The sequence below is a fragment of the Tachypleus tridentatus genome, chromosome 10 (genome assembly GCF_004210375.1).
Source record: "Tachypleus tridentatus isolate NWPU-2018 chromosome 10, ASM421037v1, whole genome shotgun sequence".
NCBI lineage: Eukaryota > Metazoa > Arthropoda > Merostomata > Xiphosura > Limulidae > Tachypleus > Tachypleus tridentatus.
In genome coordinates, this window is record NC_134834.1 from 186,449,510 (window position 1) to 186,461,314 (window position 11,805).

General features: G+C 34.0%; 1 protein-coding gene across 5 annotated transcripts in view; it reads left to right on the plus strand.

Moving 5' to 3' along the window:
- Nucleotides 1–11,805, plus strand: part of LOC143231135 (dihydroxyacetone phosphate acyltransferase-like) — a 70,744-nt gene that overhangs the window by 57,092 nt on the left and 1,847 nt on the right. For 4 of the 5 annotated variants that reach the window (XM_076465768.1, XM_076465767.1, XM_076465766.1 and 1 more), the window contains exons 10-13: nucleotides 3,599–3,678; nucleotides 8,658–8,798; nucleotides 10,504–10,700; nucleotides 11,566–11,627. In XM_076465768.1, the coding sequence (XP_076321883.1) occupies nucleotides 3,599–3,678; nucleotides 8,658–8,798; nucleotides 10,504–10,700; nucleotides 11,566–11,627 (480 nt within the window). Of the gene's footprint in view, nucleotides 1–3,598; nucleotides 3,679–8,657; nucleotides 8,799–10,471; nucleotides 10,701–11,565; nucleotides 11,628–11,805 lie in introns of those variants that run through there. The other variant, XM_076465771.1, reaches the window with a different exon arrangement.

The following is an 11,805-nucleotide window of genomic DNA, read 5'->3' on the forward strand; positions in this document are numbered from 1 at the left end:
GTCAGTCTCACTATTCGTTGGTAAAAGAGTAGCCCAACAGTTGACGGTGGGTGGTGATGACTAGCTGCCTTCCGTCTACTCTTACACTGCTACATTAGGGACGGCTAGCACAGATAGTCCTCGAGTAGCTTTGCGCGAAATTCTGAACAAACCAAACCAATCCACCGCTAAATTCATCTGTTTTAGTAAGATTACCCAAGCACTGTTGCTCAGTTTATTTGGTCCTTTAGTTGTTTTTTACAAATGGACTGCTGACCCTTATCAGATTTAAGTTATTGTCATCAAATCATGTGTGTGTGGAAAAATTAAAATAACACAGGCATCTTCTACGTCCTATAAATAAATAGGCTTAAATACATGAAACTTAGAAAACACAAATATCCAAGAAACTTTACGACGTTTAATTTTAAGGATGAAGCAAATGCATTAAATGCAAATTATCTCAGTAAATTAACCGTTAAATATTTCGTTTAACAAGTGCATTTAGAGATAGACTTATTAATAAATTAACAGATCAATAATGGTATAATTAACTCATGCAGTCTTCACCAGAGAAACCTGAACAAATACACCTTCAGAAAGCGACCACGTGGTTGGTTATAACAACTGCCTGCCAGAAACACCGTTATAAGAATAATAATATGAAATAGTCATCATCAAAATCTTATATAGCTAAATTGAATTTTTTATATGCTTCACTGTAATACAGTCAACATTAAGATTTTCTTTATTACGAGGCCCGGCATAGCTTGGAGATTAGTGCATCGACTTGTAATCTGAGGGGTCGCGAGTTTAAATCCCCGTTACACTAAACTGGTTCGCCCTTTCAGCTGTGTGGGCTTTATAATATTACAGTGAATCCTATTTCTCGTCAGTAGAAGATTAGCCCAAGAGTTGGCGGTGGGTGATGATAATTGTCTCCCTTCTAGCCTTACACTGCTAAATTAGGGACGGCTAACGCAGATAGCTCTCGTGTAACTTTGTGCGAAATTCATGAAGATATAAAAACTTTATTACGAAAGGGTAATCGAACTTTAGAAAAACGATGATGACGTGTTGTCGCGCGTGAAAATTGTGGTTCACTGGCGACATTCTTAACACTTATTTATTTGGTTTATGGTGAATTTCTAACTATTAGACAGTGCAATGCCACATTGACTAGACTTATGTCCGGGGTAAAATGACTCAGTCCGAAAAGGATATTATAAAACCAAAGGTAACAACATCTTGAGAGATTCTGGTATTAATACTGGAAGCGAAGGGTGTAAGACGTTGTTAACTTTGGTTTTATAATATCCTTTTCGGACTGAGTCATTTTACCCCGGACATAAGTCTAGTCAATGTGGCATTGCACTGTCTAATAGTTAGAAATTCACCATAAACCAAATAAATAAGTGTTAAGAATAACGCCAGTGAACCCACAATTTTCACGTGCGACGACACGTCATCATCGTTCTTCTAAAGTTCGATTACCTTTTCTTAATGAAGTTTTTATTACAACAACGTGCTCCGAATTCGCACCTCAAGCAACACCCTTGAGCTGTGCACATCTCCTAGTGCAATTACCGAGATGGTAAAGAAGTTGACGAAAATGAGTTTCCAACCACATCTCAAAACAAAGATGGCTGAGGAAAACTGGAACAACAGTAACCTCGTTTTACAGTATACTTACCTTATTCCTTTATGCCGCTCCGCCGTTAATGGCACAGTGGTATATCTGTGAAAGTACAACGCTAGAAACCGGGATTCGATATTTGTGGTGAGCAGAGCACAGATAGCTCAATAAGTAACTCTGTGCTTAATAACAAACACCAACCAACAACCATGATACAGCTCCAGTGAAATTTTTTGTTTTTGGACTTTTTGTCTCCCGTTGATCACCGGTAAGTTCTAAAACTTACTAAGCTAAAAATTATATTTCGATATTCATGGTGAGCAGAACACAAACAGTTCATTTTAGCTTTCCGTTTAACAATGAACAAACAAAACTGGTCTTGCTAACGTTTGGTGGAGTCTATGGAAAGTTTGCTATGATGTTTGGAAGCCAATGTCCAGTGAAGAGTTTGTGGAAGGTTTATCAAGATGTTTGGAAGCCAATGTCCAGTGAAGAGTCTGTGGAAGATTTGCCAAGATGTTTAGAAACCAATGTCCAGAGAAGAGTCTGGATGATTTGCCAAGACGTTTGGAAGCCAATGTCCAGTGAAGAGTCTGTGGAAGATTTGCCAAGATGTTTGGAAGCCAATGTCGAGTGAAGATTCTGTGGAAGATTTGCCAAGACGTTTGGAAGCCAATGTCCAGTGAAGAGTCTGTGGAAGATTTGCCAAGACGTTTGGAAGTACTGTTTAAATCCCCGTTAATTTTAAGGATGAAGCAAATGCATTAAATGCAAATTATCTCAGTAAATTAACTGTTAAATATTTCACTCCAGTGAAGAGTCTGTGGAAGATTTGCCAAGATGTTTGGAAACCAATGTCCAGAGAAGAGTCTGGATGATTTGCCAAGACGTTTGGAAGCCAATGTCCAGTGAAGAGTCTGTGGAAGATTTGCCAAGATGTTTGGAAGCCCATGTCGAGTGAAGATTCTGTGGAAAGTTTGATATAACGGAAGTAGTATGTAATCGTGGTCATCATCCTGAACACCACCAATGATTGAGGTCATGCTTTCAAACGTAACAATAGGACACCGTTTTATTTTGGAGGAGTATCCTCGTAAATTGTGATGTCATTCTTTCCTACCGACTTACTCAGAAGTTGTCGTTTTAACCTTTGTCTTAACTGACGTTTTGAATTTTCTTTTGAGCTTAACTACATTTCAAATTATTCCGTCCTCTCCACCCCGCTGTTGTATTAAAAATAATGGTAAAAAAATATATTTCGTTAACCCTAACTTTTCTTTCACAAATAGTTGTTCTTATCAAACTGCACCGTATTTATTAGATTTCTTTTTGCGTATAAGATGCATACACACTCACAACGTGTGCAATAATTTTTGGATATTTTTTTAAAAGAATAATAATTATCACTCTTTATTTGTTGAACATAAAAACAACTGGTTATCTGGCCAGTTTCTGAAGCGCTATGTCTTTGAGATAAACGAAACAACATGACCTCTAACCTTAATAAACAAGTTAAACTTTACAAAGAACTACCTTGAAGTGTCCAATAAATATAACTTATACATTACTGGATTAATTTAAGTTGTTAAAATTAACAACCAATCATTTTACCTGTTATAAAAGTTGATTAGAAGAGTTTTATAAATGACATCACATTGTAAATGATTCTTTAATATGACACTTCTACGGGAACAGTTAATTAGTATTTCAAAGTAAGAGAAAGTTCCAGAGTACATTTGTATATTAATTTATAATTAGAATGGTACATATTAAATATACTTGCTTTCTGTACCACCTATTACCATGCTCCCGTAACATTAAGTTAAATCTAGCCTATTTGGTCTTCAGCTGGGTATTTAGTTATCCAGCTTGTAATATATGCGTAATTACTTCGATCATTACGTACACATATATCCTCATGTCTTTGTTCAGATGGTTATTACTAATATAATAATATACGTATATTTTAATATATATTATTAGAGGAGCTACAGAATCAATACGACACCTTGCGGAAACTTATACAGAGAGAGTTTGTATTTCAAAGAAGAAGAGGCGTGATGGTAGGTATATATTTGTATATGTATGTATGTGTGTGTATATATATATATATTTAAGTGAAATTAAATAAATACATTTAAATGAAGTTAAATAAGTAAACAAAATCGTGAGGAAGGATTGAGTTAGAAACAGTAAATCCCAATCACTGATTAATTATATTATAACCTTATTTTTTAAAAGCCAAAACAAAACACATTAAGTATTTTAAAATATAAATACAGTTTTATAATCATTGCAGATTTTCGAAACACTTTCATTAAAGTATATTTTCACTTCTAGTACTATAGCGTTTAAGTTTTGGTTTTCTTCTTCCAATTTTGTTAATTGTTAATAACTTTCCATAATAAATAAGTAATCAATAACGAAACCAGAATTTGTAGATTAATTAAGCTTATCTTATATAACAAACTGACAAGAAGTTTCGTTTATATGCAAAAATGGCTCGTTTGGGTTGAGAAAATATTTTACATAGAAGAGCGAACAACGTTTCGACCTTCTTCGGTCATCGTCAGGTTCACAAAGAAAGAGGTAACTGACCGGAAGCTGACTACATGTTTGAAAGGGGTTGTGTAACTGAGTGTCGGAATGTAGAGGGCGGTATTAGATGTTTGAATATATAATTTTATTTATTTTATTATATTAATATAGGTATAAAGGCGTTCCTTTATATTGGTTTATTTTGGGTTTAAGTTGTTGTATAAGTAAGGCTTCTTTAATTTTGCGTTTGTTTATGTTTGTTTCTTTATTTAGTATTTGAGTGTTTTCTATGGTTATGTTGTGTTTATTTGACTTGCAGTGTTCAAAAACGTGTGAAGGTGACTTTTTATGTTCTTTGAATCTGGTTTCCATTTTCTACTTGTTTCTCCAATATAGAAGTCGTGGCAGTTATCACATTGTATTTTGTAAATAATGTTGGTGTGGTGTTTGTCAGTGTAGTTTTTACATAGTATAGACCTCAGTTTTGTGCCTGGTTTTTGAATAAATTTGGTATTAACTGGAATGTCATATTTTGTTACTAGTTTTTGCCAAATGTTGGTTATTTTTCTGCTGATGTCAGGAATATATGGTATACAGCAGTATATGGTTTCGTGATTTTTTAAATCGTGAGATATATTTACTTTAGTTGGTTGATTTTGTTTTTTGTCTAGGTGTGTGCGTTATAATATTTTTTACGGTTTGTGAAGGAAACTTATTGATGTTGATGAAGTATTGTTTTATTTTGTCTAATTCATCGTTAATTTTATCTGGTGAGCATAGTTTTATGGCTGTGTTTATTTGGTTTCTTAGTATGTTGAGTTTTTGTTTTGTTTCATGTGCTGAGTCCCAAGGAATGTATAGTCCAGTATGGGTAATATTTCGGTGGATTTCTGTTTTGAATTGTGTGTCGGTTCTTGTAATTTTGAGGTTACGAAATTATATTTGATTGCTTTCTTCCTGTTCACATGTGAAGTTAATGTTGGGATGTATAGAGTTAATGTGATTGAAAAAATTAAGTGTGTGTTCTGTAGATTTGAATCCCGCAACCGTGTCATCTACATATCTGTACCAGTATAGTGGTGGATGTAATGCTGTGTTAATTGCTTGTGTTTCAACTTGTGTCATAAAAATATTGGCTAGAAGTGGTGATACTGGGTTGCCCATGCTTAGGCCATTTGTTTGAATATAGTTTTGGTTGTTGAACATGAAATTTGTCTTTATCGTGGTGAATTCTATGAGGGTTTCTAACTGGTTACTGGGAATGTCTATAGTTGGGTTAGGGTCTCGGATATAGAGTTCTAAGGCTATCTTGCAGGCTTCAGTGGTTGGAACTTCTGTAAAGAGGGATATAACATTGAAACTGGCCATTAAGGCTTTATGATTAAGTTGATTTAGATTAGACTTGAAATTAAAAGAGTCTTTGATGAATGAGCTGGCTGATGTTACATATTTGGAGAATGCCCATGCTATGTATTTACCAAGATTGTAATTAAACGATTCATATGTGGACATTATTGGTCGTAATGGACAATCTGGTTTATGAGGTTTGGGAATGCCGTATATTTGCGGTGTGCGTGAGTCGGTTTTACGTAGGTAGGAATAAAGTGTTTGTGAAATTGTGTTGGCTTTTTTCATTTGTAGTAGCAATTTGTTCAGTTGTGTCTCGTGTGTCTTTGTTGGATTTGTGTGTATTGGTTTAAATTTGTTCGTGTCTGATAGGATGTTATTCATTTTTTGGATGTATTCATTCGTGTTCATTATGACTATAGCGTTACCTTTATCTGCTTTTAGAATTTTTATGTTTTTGTCTTGTTTTAGGTTTTTAATGGAATTAATGTCTCTTTTTGTAAGGTTGTTTTTTAGTTTTCTGTTTTGTGAAATTATGTTGATGGTTTGTGAGAAAATTCTTTGAAAAAATCGTTTAAGATGTTGTTTTGAGATGTTTCTGGAAAATATAAATTTGTAATTTTACCTGGGAAGTTTGGCTGTTGGATGTCACTAAAATTATCTAAGTTGTCTTCTTTCTGTTGGTTGTTTTTGGTTGTTTCCTTGTTTTTGTTCTCTGTAGAAGTTTCGTTGTCTATAACAACATTCAGCTCTAATTTCATTGTCTATAACAACGTTCAGCTCTAGTTTCATTGTCTATAACAACGTTCAGCTATAGTTTCATTGTCTATAACAACGTTCAGCTCTAGTTTTATTGTCTTTAACAGCATTCAGCTCTAATTTCATTGTCTATAACAACGTTCAGCTCTAGTTTTATTGTCTGTAACAACGTTCAGCTCTAGTTTTATTGTCTATAACAACGTTCAGCTCTAGTTTCATTGTCTTTAACAGCATTTACTTCCAGTTTTATTGTCTTTAATAACATTCAGCTCTAATTTCATTGTCTATAACAACGTTCAGTTCTGGTTTCCTTTTTTGACAACGTTTCGCTCTAGTTTCGTTAGTTGATTTTACTTTAATTATTTAATTTTTTTCCTTATAAATGTATAAATATTAACCCGTTAGTTGAATGTTTGCGCATGTAAAGGGTTTGCAGTGACTGGCCAGTGACGTCTGTACATGCTTGGAAAATAGTTTAGTTTGGCTTGTGACACAGTATTGGTATGTGACCTTATACAACGTGTATCCAAATGTCTTAGATAATCCCACTGTTGGATCTGACAAGATTAGTGCAAACATTGGTGATGTCGTCTAGCTACCTTCCTTTTAGTTTATCAGTTTAAAATTAGGAACAGGTATGTGCAAATAGCCTTGAATTATATTTATATAAAGTCGTAACGCATCGCAAATTTCCTTTTAAAACAACAGGAAATGCACACACTAATAAAATCGGTGTAAAATAACGTTTTAATAACCGTTTTTCAGTTAAGAATTGTGAAATATTTGTTTACTTTTACGTTTGGTTTTTTAACGAAGTATTTTAGATTGTATACGAGTTTACAATATAGATACTGCTACACGTGCGAAGCACGAGGTAATCATAAGGCACAGTTGAAATAAAATGTTGTTTTTTTGGATTCCAAGGGTGAATCTGTACAAAAAAAAAAAAAAAAAAAAAGTAGAGAAGTTTTAACCCTAGGATATCGATGATATACCATATATCATGATATACCATATATACCCAATCGGCTGTTTAATTACGTTTTTCTAAACTGTTTATAAGTCCATGATGTTATTTTTGTAGGATCGATCCCTGATGACATATGAAGGGAGAAGGATCGCTGTGTAGCAATTCTTTGAATTTCGAACCAGGCTCGAACCCATGTGAAACCACAAAATATACCCAGCATTTCAAGCTGAGGACGAGTTATTAGTATGACAGTTAACTTATTAGCGTGGATGGTGTATGGTAGGGTGCTGCTGGCCTCTGGTCAGTAGTTCATAATTAGAGACTGTGGCAGACAGCCATGTAACTTTGCCATAAAATACAACAACATATGAGATACACACACACACACACACACACACACACACATACATACCAACATTATATATATAACTATGGAAAATGTAATACAAATATTGTATTAACTTCCACTAATTTCTTTGAGGATCCTGTATTTCCTATTTCCTACACGCAGGAAATGAGTGGTTTTATCTTACTTTTTATGGTTAATGCTGTTCATTGAGTATTTTAACAGACAAAATTGAAAAATTAACAACCCAATATATAATCTAATATTTGGGTTTCAAAGGTACGGTGAAAGTAATAAAAACAAGATAATTAAACAGAAGGGAATCTGAGAAACCTGATAATCATGGCTCATTTCACCAACCAGTTCACGATCCGGGCGCATTTCTTTCCCATTCCAAATTAATTGGAAATACTATCTAGTTACTTCTACGTCTTATCCAGTTAAGTATTACATTAACATGTAGGTTTATTTTCGAAAATTGTTTTAAATTGCGAGGCTTGCGTTCGTTTATTAGTCAAATAAAAAAAAAATGATTTTTTGTGCTATATCACTAAAATGGTATTTATAGAGATAGATCCAATTTGTTTTCTCAGATTCTCATGCGAAAAGAGATTTCTCAGAAATAAAAAAAAAAATGAATATAAACTGTCCACTTCAGAGCTTTGTAAAGTGTGACTAAATTTGGAGTCGATACGATAAGTTGTGTATCTCACCTGAAAAGTTACGTTTAATCTACATCAATAAAAACTCTTCTGTATTTCGATCGCGGGTTCTCACCCACGTCACACCAAACATGTTCGCCCTTTCAGCCGTGGGGGTGTTATAATGATACGCTCAATCCCACTATTCGTTTGTAAAAGACTAACCCAAGAGTTGGCGGTGATGACGAGCTGCCTTCTATCTAGTCTTACATCGCTAAATTATGGACGGCTAGTGCAGATAGCCCTCGTGTAGCTTTACGCGACACTTCGATGAGCCTTGTTTTGTAGTTCGTGACAGGAAATTGAATATTTTAATTTATGTAGTGCGTGTAAAATAAATAATAATATAATGTTATTAATATTTGCAATTTAATTTACAAGGATCTCCAAGAAGCTGTTGGAGTTATGGAGGTAATGGGGTTACTGTCCCATAATGATTGCAATGTGCTTGTGGTTGATAGCTCTCTTAGAAAAATGGATTTATTGTCATCCTTACTACTTCCGTTTCTGGCTGGATACAGGGTAAGTAAACTAACTACCGGAAGTGTAAAAATTATTGTCATTGTCATTTCCGTTTCCTGTTGAATACAGGGTAAGTAAGCTAACTACCGGAAGTGTGAAAACTATTCTCATTGCCATTTCCGTTTTCTGTTGAACACAGGGTAAGTAAGCTAACTACCGGAAGTGTGAAAATTATTGTCATTGCCGTTTCCGTTTCCTGTTGAATACAGGGTAAGTAGGCTAACTACCGGAAGTGTGAAAATTGTCATTGCCAATTCCGTTTCCTGTTGAATACAGGGTAAGTAAGCTAACTACCGGAAGTGTAAAAATTGTCATTCCTACTTCCGATTCTCGTTGGATACGAGGTAAGTTGTCCCACGCTATTATAGCGGTAATTCTACAGATTTACAACGCTAAAATCAGGGATTCGATTCCCCTCGGTGGACTCAGCAAATAGCCCGATGTGGCTTTGCTATAAGAAAACACACACACACACGAGGTAAGTTAACTATTGCACTACTTTTATATTAATAATGTTACTTTTCTTCGATCAACATTTAGGGTCAAACAAGTAATTATTTTACGCTCTACATAACAAACTCTTACCTGTAATACCTGACTGATAAAGAAATGATTTTTGAACTTAATTTGAGGGGCTTCTCTGAACATTGGTTATTCTATAAACTCTTTTCATGGGTACTCTATATAACGTCCCAGTTAATGGCCCGGTTTACTCTGTAATACATGATAAACTGTTATAAAAGTAAAAATCTATTTTGGTTTGTACCACGTCTGATCTAGCTTTACTCAATATCTTTACGTACAGTACACGACAATTCGTTCCCCTTTTTCTTTATAAGTGTCCTAATAAACTGATAAAATGCAAGTAGAAATGAAATCCAGATAAAGTGGAACGTATCCAAGGATTTTCAAACTAATTTTGAGAATAGTATGCAAATATGTGTTGTATTCATGAACCAATGGTGTTGCTACTCTTTCGTTCCATTTACGAAACTCCACCAAGAAAACCATCACTTTCATGACCTGTTAAGTCCAATGTTTGACACCTCGTATGTGGTGGTTTGTTTGTTTTTATTACTGACTCTACTTCGATTCAACCTAATATTCACAACTGTTACCGTTGGTTTATAATAATATAATTCTGCTGTGTTTTTTTTTTCCCCTACTTTCATAGAACAGACTCTAATAATAAGTTTCAAGTGACACAGAAAGGCTTAGCTCAATAATCTCTAGTTATGACCTCAATATTCTTAATTTTGACAGTTACTTATTCAATAATCGGGAATGTAAATATTCAAGGCTCATGACCTTTGAGTAATCACGTTTTATCAGCAACATACTAAATACCTCTTGCGTAACGACGTTTCAGTTTTGACGAAATAACTGTCTTGCTAATTCAGAGACTTTCCTTAAATTAAAGAACGCCATTTCTTAAAACAAAATAATTTTACGTGTATTTATTTTCTGGCACTTTTATAACAGAAATTGAGAAAACTTGTGCATGGATTGATGAGATAGAATTATTGACAGAAAAATGGTTTAGTTTATGGAATGTGTTTCAGAGACGATAACATTCAATGTCTGTAGAGTTAAAAACTGTCTTTTAATGACGTAAATGAATGTAAGGTCGATCGAATATAGATTAACTAACAGAAGATTAAAACCTTTTGTAGGATGCTGTAAGTTAACCTTAGTGTCTTAACAGCAATGTTGTCTCCACCTTCTGTCATCATCCGGGACACAACTAAAGACTTTATCAGAAGCAAGTAGGCATTGCCAGGTAGCTGTGGAGAAAGCCTTAGTACTGGGTCATATCAGTGACTACAGGTGCCTGTCTTTAGATATTATGAACAACTGTTTAGCGAACCTAGTCACATTAGGAGCTCTAAAGAAAGAGAAGAGGTAGGTACTCCAGAAATCTGCTAACACCAAACGTTCATCCTGCTAAGGTTCTTCTTATATAATAAAGATCCTGCCAAGTGGAAAACATTGTAATATGTTTAACATAACTTTATTATAAAGCTATTACAAACGTGTTAAAATATATGTAAGTTTGCACTGCAGCGCAAGCTTGTTTTGTTTGTCCAACCACATTGTTTCTACAGAGCACTATACAGAAAATTGTGGTTATGGAAAAACATATGTATATATTACTTGAAACTGTTCTATTTCAAAATCACAGTTGATATATTTTTTTCGTACATAAAATTATTCTGCATTTTTTCCCCATAATAATTGTCAACGGTACCGTAGAATAATTAGGAAATATTTATTCAGTTATTTTCCTGCTCTATTAAATAGTCATTGTTTATTTTCTATATTAATTAATTAATTCTAGAAATAAAAGACCTTACGATATAAAATTCATTTAAAAAAATTAACTAGAAATTAACATGTAATAGGCTTTTCAGAACCAATATACAAAAAATCAGTCATTACATCTTTGAAACTCTTTTGTTTTTAATAATAAAAAACTGAACAATGGGATACTTTCCGAATTTTAGCAATATATGCTCTCAAGCTTACTGCTAAGCCGTCTCTGTGCTAAAAGGTTATTGGCTTACAATACTGAAATCAGGTTCCAATACCCGCGATACAAACAAGCTCAAAAAGAAATCCGTTCGAAGTTTTGAAAAAACTTGAGAAGTGATGTATCACTAAACAGTTGTGCTTTCATAGAAGTAGTAGAAACTTAAACCATTTTTTATTGTTCCTATCAATACATATAGGATTGATATCAGTAATCGATGTTTTTCTGTTTTTCCAGAAAGGGTCAGGTTCTTGTTCTGCCAATCAGAGATCAGATAAACTCGGTATTAAGCGAAATAGGTTTGTTCTTACATACTTTTGATTTGAATAACTGCTCTCTATGAATATTGTCATTCTATAGCTATAGAAATAAAGTTAAGTTAAAGATGAGACGATAATGACTGAGACAGAAAAGTTCGTTAAAATAAATGTATAAGTTGACGTATTGCGTATGACTTCCTTCTATTATTACCTCGAA